This window comes from Aspergillus alliaceus (assembly GCF_009176365.1).
Source record: "Aspergillus alliaceus strain CBS 536.65 unplaced genomic scaffold BDW43scaffold_24, whole genome shotgun sequence".
Taxonomy (NCBI): domain Eukaryota; kingdom Fungi; phylum Ascomycota; class Eurotiomycetes; order Eurotiales; family Aspergillaceae; genus Aspergillus; species Aspergillus alliaceus.
Window position 1 is genome coordinate 481,405 of NW_022474707.1, and position 17,767 is coordinate 499,171.

The 17,767-nt window shown below is 47.9% G+C and overlaps 6 protein-coding genes across 6 annotated transcripts; 1 reads left to right on the forward strand and 5 right to left on the reverse strand.

Moving 5' to 3' along the window:
- Positions 1-152: 152 nt before the first annotated feature.
- On the reverse strand, positions 153-2,696 carry BDW43DRAFT_300603 (uncharacterized protein; the record flags this gene model as incomplete). The annotated part of the gene is made up of 2 exons (XM_032044925.1): positions 153-2,510; positions 2,604-2,696. 2 exons carry the CDS (start codon positions 2,694-2,696, stop codon positions 153-155), a joined length of 2,451 nt encoding a protein of 816 aa, XP_031900018.1.
- A 95-nt stretch (positions 2,697-2,791) lies between these two features.
- BDW43DRAFT_96213 (uncharacterized protein) lies at positions 2,792-3,364 on the reverse strand. The gene has a single exon (XM_032050775.1). The coding sequence runs from the start codon at positions 3,257-3,259 to the stop codon at positions 2,888-2,890; it is 372 nt and encodes a 123-aa protein (XP_031900019.1). The 5' UTR covers positions 3,260-3,364; the 3' UTR covers positions 2,792-2,887.
- Positions 3,365-4,634: 1,270 nt separating this feature from the next.
- Positions 4,635-5,648, forward strand: BDW43DRAFT_311581 (putative carbonyl reductase; the record flags this gene model as incomplete). Its single annotated transcript, XM_032047221.1, has 3 exons — positions 4,635-4,884; positions 4,962-5,345; positions 5,401-5,648. 3 exons carry the CDS (start codon positions 4,635-4,637, stop codon positions 5,646-5,648), a joined length of 882 nt encoding a protein of 293 aa, XP_031900020.1.
- A 1,624-nt stretch (positions 5,649-7,272) lies between these two features.
- On the reverse strand, positions 7,273-8,724 carry BDW43DRAFT_277636 (alpha/beta fold hydrolase). Its single transcript, XM_032042086.1, has one exon. It carries the CDS (start codon positions 8,538-8,540, stop codon positions 7,626-7,628), a length of 915 nt encoding a protein of 304 aa, XP_031900021.1. The 5' UTR covers positions 8,541-8,724; the 3' UTR covers positions 7,273-7,625.
- A 456-nt stretch (positions 8,725-9,180) lies between these two features.
- On the reverse strand, positions 9,181-11,445 carry BDW43DRAFT_319895 (uncharacterized protein; the record flags this gene model as incomplete). The annotated part of the gene is made up of 7 exons (XM_032048987.1): positions 9,181-9,503; positions 9,552-9,672; positions 9,788-10,311; positions 10,358-10,807; positions 10,869-11,154; positions 11,207-11,210; positions 11,282-11,445. The coding sequence occupies 7 exons, from the start codon at positions 11,443-11,445 to the stop codon at positions 9,181-9,183; spliced, it is 1,872 nt and encodes a 623-aa protein (XP_031900022.1).
- A 3,628-nt stretch (positions 11,446-15,073) lies between these two features.
- On the reverse strand, positions 15,074-16,373 carry BDW43DRAFT_311584 (ADP-ribosylation factor family-domain-containing protein; the record flags this gene model as incomplete). The annotated part of the gene is made up of 4 exons (XM_032047222.1): positions 15,074-15,212; positions 15,313-16,003; positions 16,098-16,154; positions 16,208-16,373. The coding sequence occupies 4 exons, from the start codon at positions 16,371-16,373 to the stop codon at positions 15,074-15,076; spliced, it is 1,053 nt and encodes a 350-aa protein (XP_031900023.1).
- Positions 16,374-17,767: the final 1,394 nt, after the last annotated feature.

Here is a 17,767-nt window from a genome sequence, read left to right on the forward strand (position 1 = left end):
ACTTTGGTTCTGCTGATTATGGCTATCTAACAGTTGGATATCAATAGTTCACCCACACTCCGAATATTAAAGCAAAAAACACCTACCTCTCCAATAAATACCAAACATTCACAGAATACAATACGCAGCAGCTACCTGAGCTTGTAATAAAATTACTCTTTTAAGAACCCGTCCCCATCATAAAGACTGCCTGGCGTCGCAGCGCCAATACCCAATCCTACCGTCTTTTTGACGGGTGTTGTGAATTCCGCTCGTGTACGACTCTTGCGATGTTCCTTTCTGCGAGAAGAAGACTCGCCGTGGAGTTCTGCGGGTCCGTCCTCTTCGGATATAATAGATATCGTGGATTTCCGCGTTGAGTGGCCTCTTAGTGTGCGATCTTGATCCTCCCATATCGGGAGGTTGCGGTTATGTGCAATGCCAGCCTTGTTGACACTGTGGGAAGGCGGACGGCCTGGTGGTTGTAGGTACCTTTGTTGCTGCGTATGTAACGAGTCACCCTCGTTCTGTTTTTCTTGGCCGTCCATGCATTGACTTGAGGGTCGCGGCAAGTTTGCGGCGGTACTTTTAGCGCGTTGTAGTGAGTCGGTGGATTTGCGATTCGCTCCATGCTTCATGCTCTGACTGCGAGGGCGGCCCGACGGACTCGTGGCGTTCGCGCTGTCTTCTAGCGGAACACTTCTAATACTATTGCGACCTGATCTATCTGGCTGATTACGTGGCCCCTTGACAGCGGAGCGACGAGGACTGCCCGGGCTCGCGGTATTTTCGTACGTCGTTGGTGAGCCGCTGTAGTTCGGGGCCATCCAGACTGGGACAACCTTCTCTGGTGATGGAGTCTGTGACAGGTTGCCATCCGTGCTAGGGGGCATTGTAGTAATGATTTCCAAGACGGCTTTGTCCTTGCCACTGTTCGGCGTGCCCATCATACTATCGATTGACGTGTCTCGACTATGCTTCCGCTTCTTAGCCGGAACTATGTAGGTTGAGCTTCTGTACGATGGTGGACGACTGCCGCCGGATACGTTTGTGTTGTGAGATCCGTTTAACTGATGGTCGGGATTGCCACTCCGACTCCCGGAGAACGTGGACACGCTTGAACGCAAGGACGAAATATTAGACGTTGAGAAATCAGACACCTGTGATCCACGCATATCAAACTCTTCTAACTCCTCCGGCTCCTCAACTGTCGGGGCGAATGCAGGTCCTCCAAAAGTGATAGGCGGGTGAATCGATATCCGGACACAGTTTTGTCGCCTATGGCCTTTTCGGGCGCTGTTGCCACCTTTCAAAGCGGATGCTAAGGGTAGTTTGGGACGACCATTTGGGGGCGGCAAGTGCATCTCTGGGATGGATGAAGCATTGGCCTTTCTAGGACTATTCTGATAAGCAAACCCACTGGGCACGGTCCCGTAGAATGGGTCAGTATCCCGCCGTTCACTTCCATGTATTGAGTGTCGTTGGAGTTGACTAATATGGGGGAGAAGGACTGCATTACGTCCCACCGCGCTCAGCGGGGGGATGCGATCTAGGTCGGTGTATGGGATTGACTCTCTTCTGGGCAGGCGTGCATGGAGGGATTCACTTCTCCGGGGTGTGGGGCTAATCCGCTCCATGGAGTGAGTTGGGCTGCGAGCCGTCAAACTGCGACGGGGAGAAGTGCGGTCCGGCTCTAGCCTCTGTGCTTCCCCCGCTAGAGAGCCTGCAGGAAAGACGAACGGGGCTGGTACCGTCGGATATGATAACGCGACACTCCTTCCGACGTCGTTGGCACTGTAGGGGGCGAATGTGGGACAGGGAGGTAAAGCTGGCGAAGTAAAGTCACTATCTACCCCGGCTGAAGTTCTTCTACTGTCGTTCATAATGGAACTATCAGCTGTCTCAAGACTTAGGGAAGAAAACCGCAGTGAGTCATTTTTGGACAGCCGAAACCGGTTCGGAGGGTAAGCACAAGGTGGTGGTGGCACAGGCTGCTCTGGAGCAGCTCCCGGGGTTTGAGTGACGATGCTCCCTTCTCGTGGTCGTGTGCGGGTTGAGTCGAACGATTCGTATGTGTCTTCCATAACCGGAAATAGACTACTTGATCGTTCTTTTTGGTATATCGAAGGCCCGGGCCCTGAGATTGGTCGTATACTTTGATTTGCATCGTTATCTTCCTGTTCTCTTTCTGGCGTATGTCTTGGTGTCGTTTCTGCCGGTAATTCCAGAGCTCCGTCGACCGCTGAGATTGAGACATCCTCTCTTGCTGAAGAGCCTCTGTGAGTGACAGGTGGCCCGTCGATATATTCGGTCAGTGGCGTTAGAGAGCTTATTCTATGTGGCCTAAGCAGCCTCGATTGTCGATGGGAACCTGACAGGGAACGGCACAATGACCGACCTTTCTCTGTCCGCTGAGAGAGACTGTCTGAGTCGTCTTGCGAATGAACTAAACTTTCGCGCGATTCCAGCACACCCCATTCGGTTGGTCTCCCATACGGTAGTTGCCCATATTGTCGTAGCACAGAGCCTTCCTCTCGGGATAATTCTGTCAACGTCTCTGCTGGGAAGGTCTGCAGGCCGTGACCTAGCCTCCTGGGTGAAATTCGACGCCGTCGCTGGCGCACCCTAAACCATAATAGAGTGCCACCCACGCCACCCACGATGCAGACAGCAGCGGAGACTACTGCTATGGCGACCACGGCCGACAGCGCCAACATGGTTATCCTTTATACCTGCCCGACCGACTCTGCTGATTATCAATGTTGGAGTAGCCCAGTCATCCAAGATTACCTATCCTTTCTTTGTTCGATGACTCCAGAGGCGGTTTCCTGCTGTCTGAAAAAGCTCTGTGAGGAAGTCCCGAGACGGTTAGGGTACTCCTAGCAGTGCAAGCAATCACAACCCACGATCACAACGCTGGAGGCAAAAGACAAACAGGTGCATAACAAAATGAAAGGGCGGGCCTGGGGTAGAAAGGGAGAAGGCGTTTGTTATGGAAAAGCCACTCGATCCTGAGGAATGTGGCCGCATTACAGTGGGTTACGCGCGGAATGTAGCAACGGTTAAACCTCCTCATCCTCGGGAGCACGGTAGCAAGGTAGAACATGAATCCTGAGGTGATAATATATGGCAACATTTTCAGATTGAAACATAAACATTTTTTAATAACTGAATACCCTTGGGAGTGGAACCGGGCGTTTATGCTTGAGTCAATCCAGAAAGAAATCCTTTGAAGAACGCTGACACCCTTGAGCGTAATAAGCGTTGGGGGGTATGACATAAACGGAATGAAGTGATGAAAGCTCACACAGAGTCAAAGGATTATGTTTCTATCGATTCTGTGAGAAAAGTTCATTTAGTGGTGTTCTCGATAGTATATACGGATTCATATGCTTCGAGATAGGGCACCGTGAATGCTTAGTAACCACGGGCATCCATATCACTGAAATTCCGAGGAGACCTTGGCGTGCACCCGGACATCCTTGTGTGGTATGTTAGTTCCCTGTAAGATTCCCCCCATCCCAAGATCATTGGTGTTATCCTGCCCAGGTGGAGGGCCTGTTGATATGCTGTCGGGTGATGGTTGCGGGCATTTCACCTTCAGACCAATGATTACGAAAGGTCATATGCAATGCGAACAAGAGTCATTCATTTCCACAGCTCCGATGCGAGAGAATGGGAGAAGACTTTGGGAGTGACGGGCCCATAGTGGTTAGTGAAATCATGGTAGTTAGGCTCCTAGCCACCCGAATCCTTCCTGGCAGCATGTCGAAGGTGCATGGTCTGAGGTACACTAGTATTCGATTGCCAGCTGTCGCCCCGTTAGCGAGCTGATTATATGTCTTCGATAGTCTTTGATTGGTCCGGTAGATATGCAATGTAGGGTGACAATCCGAGTGTTGTGCGTGGTAGTTGGAATGATCTTCGTTTGGAAGGAGGGGATGTTTATCTTTCTGCCTCAGGCAGTGACATAGAAGTCAGTAAGTTCGACGTCACGGGACTGAGGGACGAGTCGGAGAAAACATCATCAGACCCACAGTGCCCTAAGTTCCCCTCTTTCCACTTCTTGGGCAAAAACAGACAAAGACATGGAAGATAAACTGAAAAAGGGAACATGAAAAGAACACAGATTAGTCTCACCGCAACAAGGGTAAAACCATGGGACCGACAAATTCAATCTCTCCGAAGATGAATGAAAGTTTATCCTACCCCACGTCTATCAATGAATCCCGCCTTTTTGAGATGTTTAGTTCCTTCCGGGACGCATAGCGTCATAGCCCACTTGGGTCCAGAACTCGAAACTCTTCTGTAAAGCCATTGGGACAACGTACGTGTTGGGATGTGGAAGGTCCGTCGCTATTGAACCTTGTTATGCACGAAAGGATGGACGGCATAAGGAAAATAATAAATAGGAAAAAAAGGCAATAGAATAATTCCTAAAATGAAAAATGGAAATTGACATCCACCCCGCCATGACACCTTTCTCACCAATTCTAGGAAGCTACTCCGTGCTTATATATAACTATGTAATGTACACAACTCCGGCTCATCTCTTTTCTCCCTTCTTTCCTCTCACAACTGCCTACCACCTCTTCTATACTCCCTTGATCTTCTCCTGTTAATCTGCCCTCTGTTTCATAGAACAATCGGTCATAATGGCTGCCAACCCCGTCCAAAATGGTCTCTTCGTCCACGGCAACACCACTGCGCCCGAGCACCCTAACTTGCTGAGTCTGTTCTCCCTGAAGGGCAAGACCGCCATCGTTACTGGTGCTGGCGCTGGTATTGGTCTTGCTGTCGCCCACGGTCTGGCCGAAGCTGGTGCTAACGTTGCCCTGTGGTGGAACACTAACGACAAGGCACCCCAGCGTGCTACTGAGATTGCTTCCAAGTACGGTGTTCAGAGTAAGTCCCTTATTATTTGTTTCCTTATGACCTTTTGATAGTCTATCATTTCCGTCGCCTTTACTGACTACATGCAGCCAAGGCTTACCAGGTTAACATCACCGACGCCGAGGCCGTGCAGAAGGCCGTTGACCAGACCGTAAAGGATTTCAACGGCCGTCTGGATGTCTTCATTGCTAATGCCGGTATCCCCTGGACTAAGGGTCCTATGGTGGATGGCCCAATCGCCCACTACACCGACGTCGTTAACATTGACCTTGATGGTACCTACTACTGTGCCAGGGCTGCCGCTGCCCACTGGAGGAGACAGAAGGAGGAGGGTACCGACATTAACGGAAATAAGTTGACCAACTTCACCTATGGAAGCTTTGTGGCTACTGCTTCCATGAGCGGCCACATTGTCAACTTTCCCCAGATGCAGGCTGCCTATAACGCTGCCAAAGCGGCTGTTATCCATCTCTGTAAGTACCCATCGGATGCACTTTCTCGAAGATCGCCCCAGACTAACGCATACAGCCAAATCTCTTGCCGTCGAATGGGTTAGGTTTGCCCGCTCCAACACTGTCTCTCCCGGTTACATTGCAACCGAGATCTCCAACTTCGTACCCCAAGAAACCCACAACCTCTGGCAGGACAAGATCCCCATGGGCCGTGAGGGTCGCCCCGAGGAGTTGAAGGGTGCCTACCTCTACCTGGCTTCCGATGCCTCGAGCTACACTACCGGAGCCGACCTGGTTGTCGACGGTGGTTACTGTGCCCCATAAACTATATATCCTTAGTAATTCTTGATTTCTGGCGTCTTTTCACCATGTTGGGTTCATTATATATAATGACTTAAAAAGAATGATAAACAATAGACGAATGAATGACCTTAGGATATCCCTCTACTGGCCGATCGCGCTATAGTTTTTGTGATGTAGATATTGTGGGAAATGTTTTCCAAAAGCTTTTCGAAACGAAAATCCTTGGATGTGGTGGCGTTTTTACTAGGGTTCCTGCACCACGATCGGGCCTTACAACCACGTCCTTGGGCGGTGACACGAAACCGTGCAGATGTGGCTTGCTGCAGTATGCATTAAATCCCTTGGCCAAAGAAGGTGATGTCCTCGGCGCGTGACACTCCCAATCTATTCCACGCCTGGGGTTCTCAAAATGATGTATCAGCAAATGTTTCGATGACGAAAGTAACCTGAGGTGTCTATCTTAATTGGCCTTGACTAGAAGCCCTGCTTCTCGGCATACCTCTTTAAGAGTGATCCCGCTCGTTTATAATCAAATCATCACTTTAGGAAAACAAGGTCAGGAATGCAAATATATTCCCCTAAAGAGATTCCATTTATTAAACCCAATTCTTTCTAATTAACATCTCCACCTTGCTTATTTCATGGATGTCGCATGGGGGCGGCTCTCCAACGCTAGAAATCTATACCATTGAAGGTATTCTACGTAGTACTGTACGTACAAGGCTAGCGTGTCTATTTGAATGATGGGTGCGTAAAAGATACTTTCACCTTCTGAAGTGCGTAATAAAGCCGGTTCATAAATTATTGTTTCTGTCTCATCTTACTGACATCCTCATTTCAGGTCCACGTTAAAGAAACCGACTTTTTTTTGTATGACCGCATATATATGAGGCCTTAGGGCTACTCAACTAGAATGATCCCTAAACACCCTAATTTTATCTTGTTTGAAATCACATCCATTTTCCGTCAACTTCCCACAGTATATATTTCTTCTGTTGGAATGTCGTGCACCCCATCCTACTCTACTGCTCAAATGCAATAAACCATCCTTTACTTGCGACTGTAGATGTTTTTCCGATGTGGGGAGCTACGTCATGGCAGTATCAGGTCTTTGCTTTGCGAGAATCCCCGACAGCCTTCATATGGGTCGCCTATATAAACGGCCTCATCTCGCTACCGGATCATCCTGGATTAGGGGCTCGACCAAATCAACCTGCTTCGTAGTCCAAATTAGGTCTTAAGTCTCCATGTGGTAGGGCTTTTCTATATTGTAATCTTCTGTGGATATTTTACGCCCGGTTGGTGTCTTGCAGTTCGTTGCTACAGGGAACCTAGATACATAGGGACTAAGAGGCTTAGGTAGAACATGTAAACAAGCTAGGTAGATTGTGACTCTTAGACTAGGATGATCAGGGACCAAGATGAGATCTACCGGGAACTTCTGTCCAACCGGGGCCTGGTGGCGCCACCACGTGGTTTTCTATATTGGAGAACCCCTACAGTTGTACAGAGCTGGAAACAACCAATAGACGGGAATGAGATAAATGAGCACAAAATAAAGAAGATCCGCCATTGTAACTGATTAATCTAAGTGAGTGACCCTCGGTGACCTAATATGGATCGACCTACAGGCCGCTGATACACATTGTATCTAGATACTATACCAAAGATAGAAGCAGATGACCAAATAGCTGCATCTGTTTCCCGCAGACAATTAAATCCCCAGCACACCACGAGTATATTCCCTGATACTAGTTTCCAGCATCTGGATTGTACTGGGGGAACGAGGCTGTGGTATAAGCTAGTTTCGCAATTCTGCTTTCACTACGACGAGCTTCACCACAAGGGCCTTCCCTACTGGCACCTTGACCACCCCCTAAACCAGCAGTTCAATTCTCCTAGATCGATTACCATACTTGAAAGATTATTCCTCCTTTCCCTAAAATTAGAAGCCTGGAACGTCCAATATTCTCCATGAACATAGCCATACTCCACCATTCACCGACTAACCAAACTCAGCCACCACCCCAACTCAAGCCCTAACCTCTCCCCTTGGTCATACATCACCAAATGTCCCGCCCTCTCAATAACAACAACATCCCTCGCCCTCAACATAGCCCTCAACCTCTCCGCAGTCTCCACTGGAATCCACTTATCCTCTCTCCCCCAAATAATCCTAACAGGCATTCTCTCCCCAACCTCAGCATATCTTCCCTCCACCTCCTCCGTACTCCGACTATTAGCCTGCACCATCTGCCTCACAAACCCCCTCCTCCCAGCCTCACCCGCAACCCACGGCCCCTTCAGCACCTCCATGGTTCTCTTATCCAGCTCCTTAACCGCCGCATCCCGAATGTACCCCTCCACAACCCCCTCAAACACAGCCCCTGTCAACTCATTGAACACCCCCTCATTCTCCGCAACCAGTTTAAACAAAGGCTTCCCAAATGGTCCACAAGCAACAACATCAATAAGACACAAGCTCGCATACTGACACCCATGCAATAAATGCGCCCGCAGGCTCATCAAGCCGCCATTATCGTGCGCGACTATATGGGCTTTATTATATTGGTTCCATTCCTGCGCCCAGAGGTTGTATAGTGCGGCGAAGACAGCGGATTGCTGCGCAAGGTCGGCATCTAGGGCTTCTTTGGGGGTTATAGTGTCTTTTTTGGAGGGGAGGGGTTGACCGAGTGGGCTGGTGCCGAAGCCGGGGTTGTCGAAGAGGTAGACGTGGAGGTAGGTGGCGAGGGAGAGGGCGTAGGGTTTCCAGACGTGGGAGGACCAGGGAGTGCCGTGGAGGAAGATTAGGGGTGGGGAGGTGGGGTCGCCCAGAGAGGTCCAGCGGATGGTGTACGTGTGGGTTTGAGTGGTGTGGTGGAAGGTTTGTGGAAGGGGTATGGGGCTGGACATGTTTTGGGATGTTTTGAGATGCTGTATATGTTATTTGATGTGGTGTTTGGGTTGCACCGGTTGTGAAATAAGGATATGTCTTGCGGTTTTTTATAGGAATGATAGTAGGACCGACGATTTTCTGCGAAAACCTGTTTGGGGTCTTCTTTTTCTGTTTTAGGCTTGACTTGGCGCTGCTTTTTGCTCATGAGTTAGCTTGGAGTATAATGTAAGCACACTAAGCATAAGGCTGTAGTATGACCTGGAGCCATAGTAATAGGAAAGGGAAGTGGCGCCATTGCCAAATAACAGGGGTTTTGACAACGGTTTAAGGCGTGTAGGCAAGGAGTACGCCGTTATAGATAGAGGGTGTTTTTTTGAAGATGTAGTTGTACAGCTTTTTGCCACTAGTATTTGTGCCGAACAGCTTGTTGAGTGTAACACACGTGTTTATCTCTGCTATTTCATTAAGTATAAGTACTAGGTATGGAGACAACAACATATCTGTCAGATGCTGAATGGTTGAAAACGGAGTGTTAATACAGACCCTTGCTTCTCTGTAGGGCAAGGAATGATCTATAGAATAGGGCTTCATATTATTGTGACTACCGTCTCAGAAAAATCTCACAGAGCCTCGGCATTCTCAGAGGCATTGGAAGATCTAGCTTCTAGCAAAAAAATGTTCACTCACAAGCCCGAGCCGCTCGTACTTGCTCATATCAGCCGGGGACTTCCCGAGAAGTAGATAGGCATGGGATAGCCATTGCAGATGCTGGCTGCGTGCCGGCCGCTCGCCCAGCCAATACCCAAGATAAAGTAGGTAGACCGGTGTCGGTGACTCGATGCGTTTCTTGGACGACTTCAATGGGGCTTGACGAATGGAGGTCTCCATGACATCTTCTGTATTAACCGCCACGAAGCTCTCCAGAGCCATATCAACGTAGGGTCGGAGCTCTGCGCTCCCCCTGGAAACAACATAGATCTCTTTCTTCGCCTATTGATGATGGGGTTTAACAAGTAGCGAGGCTTTACCGAGCAGCCCTCGCAGCGTCGCGTACGCACTTTGCACCCGACCCAGGGGATTCAATCCTAGCACTGTTGCTCCAGTGTGGACTACCGCGCACCACTCGGCGGTCACCCAGCGCCTTCCAAGCTTGTAGGTCGTTTGGTGTTCAACCGATGCCCAGGAAAACGTTGGGGCCCGATACCTAGCAAGGGGCAAAGCGGCAGAGCTCGATTCAACGTCGGCGTTAGTCGCCACCACCAACCCAAGATCGGGGAATCAAGTTGTCTGGCCATAGTCCGGCAATATATTGGGAGTTGGTGATCCTCTGGAACACATGTGCTATGCCAGATATCGCGGGAAGTCTGTCTAGCGGCTCCGTCAGCTGGCGGTTGGTATATTCCTCGACCACATCGTGCCATTTCCGGTACGCCTCTCGTGTCTTGTCTATGGAACAAACCACCTGATCTGAAAAGGGTCTATCCTCGGCGGGAATGCTATCAAATACCTTGCATTCGCAGGCTAAGCCACCCAGGCAGGACCACCATAGCTCCTCGCTATTGTATGTGAATACTCTTCTCGAGAGGCTACTTTCCTGTAGTGTCCAGCCTCGACACCATAGTGGCGGGGTCTCGAGACCATCTGAGTCGGTCGTGTGCGATGATCGAGCAGGTATAGTTCTCGCGCCCAGGACAGTCTGTTGCCCTGCGGCGCTTTTCCATTCCACCGACAGGGGAGGCCTGCTTTCAGCTAGGGGATGTTTATAATGGAGAAAGCCCTCTGCTGCACCTTAGGCTGTGGCAGCTGAAATTGTCAAATACGCGTTATGATACACATGCCATTTTGCTGCTTTCGATTTTCCAGTCGGCGGCCGAATCCAGGATGATACATATTGCATCAACCCATAGGTAGCGATGCTTCAGCCGCCGCGTTACCATGATCGCATCTTGAATGGGTCTCGGGAGGCAGGAAACTTGTATTTCTCTTTTCATGGATTCGTAATTTGACGCTGCGGTTTTGAGGCTGTCGACTCTGCCCCAGCAATAACTAAGGGCAATGTACTCATTCTCACATGAGGAAAACGTGTCCGCAAGTCGAACTTCGTTGCATTCAAGTTGACCTACGTCAATAAGCTGAGTTGGAACGGAAGCTAATACAGGTTTACACGTTGAATGTTGATCACACTTTGCAAGGCATGCCTCAATGAACCTATACGCGTCTTCCGAGTCCCGCTGATGACTGAGCTCGGGGCCTACCACAATGCCCTCCCACGCAGGTGAGTGTCCTAGAAAATAATGTTAAAGAATATCCACAGGACAATCGACAGTGTTGGGCGGCCACCTTACCTATTGGCGTGTAAAGCTGAATCGTTTCGTATATTGACGGGAGCAACAACTCGGCTTGGCCTGGGGCGTACACGTCGATGACAACCGTCGCATCCCCCGCCGAGGAAGGATTGAAATGCAGGATGGATCCTAAAATAAAACTACACAACTCACATCCCTGCTCACTTGTATTCTTGAAATCCTTGATATACTCTACCTCCGGACATGCTCGGAGGTTTTCGTAGACTCTGATCCGCCAACCGGCACGCTGGGATAAATAGCGCACAGCAAAGCAAATATCACATAGCTCATGTACTTCTTTATCTTGGTACTTGGATCCTGATCATGTTCTGACTTACAAGGCTTCATTTTTGGTTAAATGCTGAACCTTAATATTGCTATATCATCGAGCCGGGGTTATCCCACTATCTTACTCGGCGTAAGACAATGCACAATAATCGAAGAGCTTTCTACCCTCTGTGAGATCTATTGGGTATGCAAGGTTGCCATCTAGGCTGAATCGCCCTGCACAGTTGCCGAAGAGCCTTGGTGGGTGTAAACAGACAAATTTGTCTACTATTTTGCGCTTCAGCCTCATTTCAGCCTTGCCAAGTAATACCACATGGTCCTACTATTAGTCTGGTGCCCTAGAAGCTTATTATTATAACGTCCAGCATTACTTTCTAAGGTGTAACACGCCTTCATGCTAATAGAGTAGGTATGATACCTATTAGTATATGTCAACTGCTAATGTCTGAAGACTTTGCATATCAGGACTAGCCATCAGGCATAGCGGGTACTGCCATCATCACTAGCACAACCAAGACTGACAACGTTGAAGGAAAATACTGTCCAGTACTGATCACCGTGCGTAACACAGGCATCACTCTCATCGCCTCCGCATAGCGAGTTCTGGTGGACATTCGAGGAATCCAACTTTCCAACTCTTTTCCCTCGTAGCCTATAAATCCAAAGGGCTTGATGGGTTTATCCTGCTGTCGTAAGCAGATATTGATTAATCAACGATGCTTTACTGTCTGATAGTTAACTGATGGATCTAGTAAATGACAGAATCTATCCGGATACATCCATAATCAAATATAATGGATGTGGGGCAAACGGATCTCAACAGCAGCCCTGGCCCGACAGCGTCCGGCTTTCGGTGTATATCCGTTTCTAAATCGCCGGCGTGTACTATTAAAATACATGTTTATTTTTTTTTCTTCCGCCAGTTGACCCTCATTTTCTGTCCTGTATACTCTTTTCCATAGTTATTCTATGTCGGGCGCTTTTTTGGCCCGCTTCTTTATGGATAGCTTGTGTCTATTTTCAGCTGTCGTTTGACTATTGAAACGCAACATTTTTATCTACTATGATTGTCTCTATTTTAATTCGCTGAGTGGAGGGCCCTTGGCTAATAAGTTTTCGGCAAACTTCAGTCCCCCAGACCAATTAGAGGCATATGTGTGGCTCTGTCAGAATATGGCTTCTTGAGGCGCACATGGAACGCAAATGACACCCACATGGGACACTGTAGCCTAGAATGATTAGACCAAAGACAATGATTGGTGGGGTCGGCATCCCACGTTGCTCAAAGAGCACTCTGGGCTGCTAAAGGCCATCGAAGCAGCCAGAACGGCAAGTAAAGCGAACTACCCTCAACCAGAATCTTGCAACACTGCTGAGGTCAGATTCCCTTGCGTGGGCTACAGTAGAATGATCCAAGCTTAGCGTCTACTCTCTATCTAGAAGTCCTCGCCGCTTAACAGCGGTAATTCTGCGTCGCAAAATGATAAAGTTAAATACCATGTACAACGAGAATCTCTAACCCCATAACAAAATCCATAAGATTTGCTCTACGACTCCTGGATCGAGAGACGGAGCCCTGCATTGTTATTCCTACCACGTGCTGACATCAAAGCTGCCGTACCAGCAATGCTAAGCACCCATGATATTGTATAGGATCGAGCTAATTTTTGTCAAAGAGAAACTGTGACATTTTATTAGCAAACCCACAGACTATATAATGCAAAAGGACAGCGGGAGTAGACGCCTAGCGCTTCTAGCAACCTATCTAGCCTATGTCTGGGCCAATTCCCCATCAGTGAGTATGTCAGATTCTCTACAGTCCCTATCCAAAATGGATCTGGATATTCTTCCCACAAGGATCAGAATGTACATACATCCCCAAAGTAAATGATAAAATAAATCGATATACTGATAATGGACGAATAAAGTATTCTCTTGATTCTGACCTTTTCCCGTTACGGCTGTATCGGTGCTTTTTTCTTATTCTGTATAGTTTAACAATAACAGTTTCTACTCAAATATTTACTAATATTCTATTAGATTTCTCATGGGCCTTTACTACCAGCCCAATCACAGTCGCAGATACAAAATTATCATCGTAGCATGTTGCCTGGTGTTTATGCTTATCTCTATTATCCCACTCTTGATTGATATCCTTAACCATGATATCTTCGGCCCCTAGGGCGGCGATCCCAACCGGGTCTTTGGACTTGGCCTGTTTTTCGGCTTTCACTATTTCTATATCCACCCGGTTATCTTTTTCGTGGGACCGTTTGCCTGGTTTCGCCAGTCTCGTGAACTAGATTCTCGGACCAGATTACACGCTCTAAGCATGACCGGCCTAGCTGTCCAGGCCATTCCCTTCACCGTTATTGGGATCTCGTGGATTTTTTAGAAACAATCTCTTGGATGATGCTTTAACCAAGCTTCCTTTCTGGCTCACCATCCCCTATTGGTTGAAGTTGATATGGTGGGCAGCGGAGGATAATCTGGTGTTTGCAGCAGTCCAGGCAGGTTTGCTTTTCAAGGCATGTCGCAAGGCACGGCTGCAGACGGGAGGCGAGACAGAGCCCTTACTCGGAGACCGGGAGGAGGATAGTTAGAGGGACAGAGACTATAGTTACAAGATAGATTATCGTATATTATTCCTATTCCGTAATAATGTGGTAGAGGCATGGCAGGAATTGTAAAATGCTGCTGCATCTGCTGTGATGGTATTGTAACACAGTGCTGAGACCTGACTGAAATTATCCAACATACATAGCATAATAGGTCAATGGAAGTTATTATCCCTGAATATATGCCGGAACTGTCCGTCTATCAGGCAGGATATATACCACTCCGGCATCCTCGCTCTTCCACACCTCTTCCGAGTAGTATAAGCTCCACAGCCCTTCCCAAGTAAGCTCCGAATTGGCAGAAAGGAACTGAGAGAACAGCCGCGCCTGCAATCCATCCGCGCCGATTCTTTCATCGTCTCGCACATGAGACACTTGTTCATGGAATGCAGCGTCCATTCCGCCAAAAGCTGTCAGAATCATCTGCGACCAGAATGCAGCACATGTAAACTGGCCTCTCTCGTGAAGGAATGATATTTCATCCCATAATGCACGAGATATTGAAGTTTTGCTCTGCGTAGAGCCTGTTACTATGATCCGGATGAACATGCGTCGTATAAGAGCCGCGTGCGTATCAAGTGAGCCGTTGTAGTTAGTCTCCAAATCCGTAGCAGAAGTGCCATTAACAGCCCACTGGACCCTCAAGAACAGCTCCTCTGGACCAGGGTGACCGTCCATTACCGATTGACCATCATGCATGGGATACTTTTCATCTAGCCTCGAAGCAATGGTCTTGTCCAATTGCGTTTGGGGCGGTGTTGGGAAAATATTGGGAAGAGGCCTTCGCTTGGGCAAGACAGTTTGCATTCGTGCTTCCATACTATCCCACTGCTTGGGGGAGTAGTATTCTTTCCACACATCCTGACTAGCCAGGAGATCTGGGAAAAGAATTGCAAAATTGTTAAAGCTCAGGCCCGTAATATCGACTGACATAGTTTGAGGGACTGATTCAACAGCAGCGTGAAGCATTTGGATCCAGAAGTATGCTTGGGTTTCAGAGTAAGGCTCTAGAAGTCCCGGGGATTGTGCTCGTAAGTGGATTATATACGACTGAATGAGCGGCAATGATTCATTGATTATCGCTGCACGTCTTCGCTTCATGGACACTACGGCCCTGAGGATGGTGTAGGCGAATCGCTGATAGATCTCTGTGTTTCCCTTGGGAGATTGGGCGATGTTTCCTGCTATCCTTGGAGTCTTCATCTGTGAGATGTATTGAGGGAGTGGCTGTAAGTCGGGTAGTCTCCAACCTTCTTTTGCCTCTGGGCTGAATATTACATCTTTTGTGTAGTACTCAGCCTATAGTCGTCCTCGCATTAGGTCGGGATGTTGCTCGAGAAATTCGCTAAATCGGTCACGGTGCGGGAGGGCTCCGTTCTTTTCGCGAAAAGATAGTATTTGAAGGTATATCTGGTGCAACCAGAAGATCGTCGTGGTCCTGATACACACTTTATTAGCCCTTTGTACATGGCTACAGCATAGTGAAATGGGAAACGATTTAAACGACAATCTTGTTAGCAAAGAAGCAATTGTCTTACCTGTGCAAGGCGTTCCGAAATTTGCCCGTGTTAGCCTTCAGCATTTTATCCAAGCACTCGAGAAACATATCCGCTGCAGCAAAGACCACATTATCTGTCAGAATACATTCCAATAGAAACAGGAATCCGGCACGCAAATGACACTGGTGATCCCATTTCTCCAGTTCCCCGGTGACCAATTGCCGCATGAAATTATCGGAGGATAGCTTATGAGTCGGGTCTGTCGAGTCTTCTCGAATTCGTTCCAGAAGATCTTCTCTTGATAGACTTGGCGGATTTTCAACCTCTGCTATCCTTTTTGTGACTGGTCCCTTTTCTAGCTTGGTGGTTTGTGTCTTTGCGACACGGGCCAGTCGTTTCAGGAGAATATCCGTTGACTTCCCTGTTGCCGCATTAAATTGGTCCAGGTCATCGTAAACTTCACAAGGAAAATCCACAAGGCGCCTAAGTCTTTCAATAACCTCGATGACCCTAGAAACAAGACTCCGAACTTCAACGCGATCTGACTGTCTATACGCAAAGTTGTTAAAAACCACCGCAAGATACTTAGCCTCAATACCCTTAAGGTATTCCAGCTCATAGACCACCTCATCCGCTCTCTCAGTGTCCGTTTTATTAATTACGAACAGACAAATAACTTCAGAGGTTTGGTAGTGCCTAAGCAAGCCCGGGCTAAGTCTGGAACACCCCCCTAGATATCACGTAATGTTTAGCACTTTGTTGAATGTGGAAGTCTGTCCAATACTACGCTTCACTCTTCATGTGGCTGTATGGGAAAAACACACCTGAAATGTCCCAGAAGTTGAGATCAACTCCCTCCGATGGAACATGAACCGTTTCAGCTATTTGGCGGTTAACCAGGTCCAGTATACTTGGTTCTTAAGGAGAAACTAACCGTTAAAACCGATAGTTGGAATTGTTGTAACCTGTTCCCCTAGCTTGAGCCTGTACAGGAGAGTTGTTTTTCCTGCGGAGTCGAGCCCTAGGAGGGTAACTCGGGACTCGGTGCTTTTCCACAGTTGGTTAACATAGGTTCTTGCTGAGGATATGAGGCCTGCCATTGGGGGTAATATCACGACAAAATGCAGTCTGCATGGCGGTGGAGATGACAAGGGGTGTGCTAGGGATGTTAAAGGGGTTGATTAGATAGTAAATTGTTTGCTCCTCAGCCAAAAATGGTGTATCTGAGAATGTATATCAGCAAAGTAACAGAGGAGCCTGGCTAGGCAGCTGTCTTCACATAAACTGTGATCTGGCCTGTTCGTATCCGACAAACCATTTGCGGGTTAATTTCGGACTTTGACTGACGATCAACATGCCATCGCAAATGTCATCTCGAGGGATATATTCCTCCTGTGTTTTGAGCAACGGCCTCTCATCTGTACTCGAACGTGTGTGCTGATATGACAGAATGACAGACTGATCAATCCAATGTGTGGAGATAAGGGTTTTATTAAGTGGGTTTTTGAGAAATGCAGTCCGTTAGACTAGACTAGTTCTAAGTAGATGATGACTATATATCTTGGAAGATAATGTGGTATTTGCTATCAAATCAACGCGAGTAGGGACGTGACGGAATCCTGAGATCAAGGAGACTTCAGTCTATGCTGTATTATATTATATAAAGAGTATTACGCCAACAATATCATATAATGCATTAATTAGCAGAGTCGTTTGCTGCCCCTTCCATCCGTTGATTCTCTGATGGACCGACAGCAGCAGTGCTGAAGCTATCAGCGAATGGATTCTGTACCTGAAATTCTCACCTAGCCACACATGCGTACTTCACCCTAACGTCGACTTGAATATGTTTAAAAAGGGGTTTTTTTTTTTGTTTTTTCAATCTATTACATGAAGTATCTATCCTGTAATGTTCTGCTCCAATGATAGTAGCATTCCTATACAGGCTCTCGATCTTTCGCTGGGGAGTTTTTTCTGATTCAGGATTGAACACGTTGTAAGATTGGTCTGCGCACATGAAACGGAGCTCTAGAGGATGAATGCAAGTTTGTGAATTGGACTAATGATGATTATGTTGCGGCCTAAACGATCACCAGATAACCGATCTTTCTGGGAATGGCCTCTAAGTTGAGGTGTATCGGTTACACAATATAGATAGTACTACTGTCGTATCTCCAGAGGAAAGCATCCAGAGCGTAGGTGACTTTAGATGCCGACTGCAAACCTTTATACCCTCGCTATACCCGTGTGGACGCCCTTCGAACTCCGCCTACAGGACCTTTCGCAATGATCCAGCAGTGCGCTTTCTGGAGGTCTGATCCCATCAGCACATAGTATCCGCGGTATACTCCGATGTATGCTTTATTGCCTGGGCCGCGAAGGATAGTTTATTTATTCGTCCTAGGAATGGGGATCCATATGGAACCCTGGTAGATCGAAAGCTGCCCGACGCATCAAAGCCATAGGATCAGCTCTAAGCTCGTTCAACACAGCT

Bases quoted from the DNA above. Each gene is read 5' to 3' on its own strand.
- BDW43DRAFT_96213 (XM_032050775.1), bottom strand. From the start codon at position 3,259: ATGTCATACCCCCCAACGCTTATTACGCTCAAGGGTGTCAGCGTTCTT.
- BDW43DRAFT_277636 (XM_032042086.1), bottom strand. From the start codon at position 8,540: ATGTCCAGCCCCATACCCCTTCCACAAACCTTCCACCACACCACTCAA.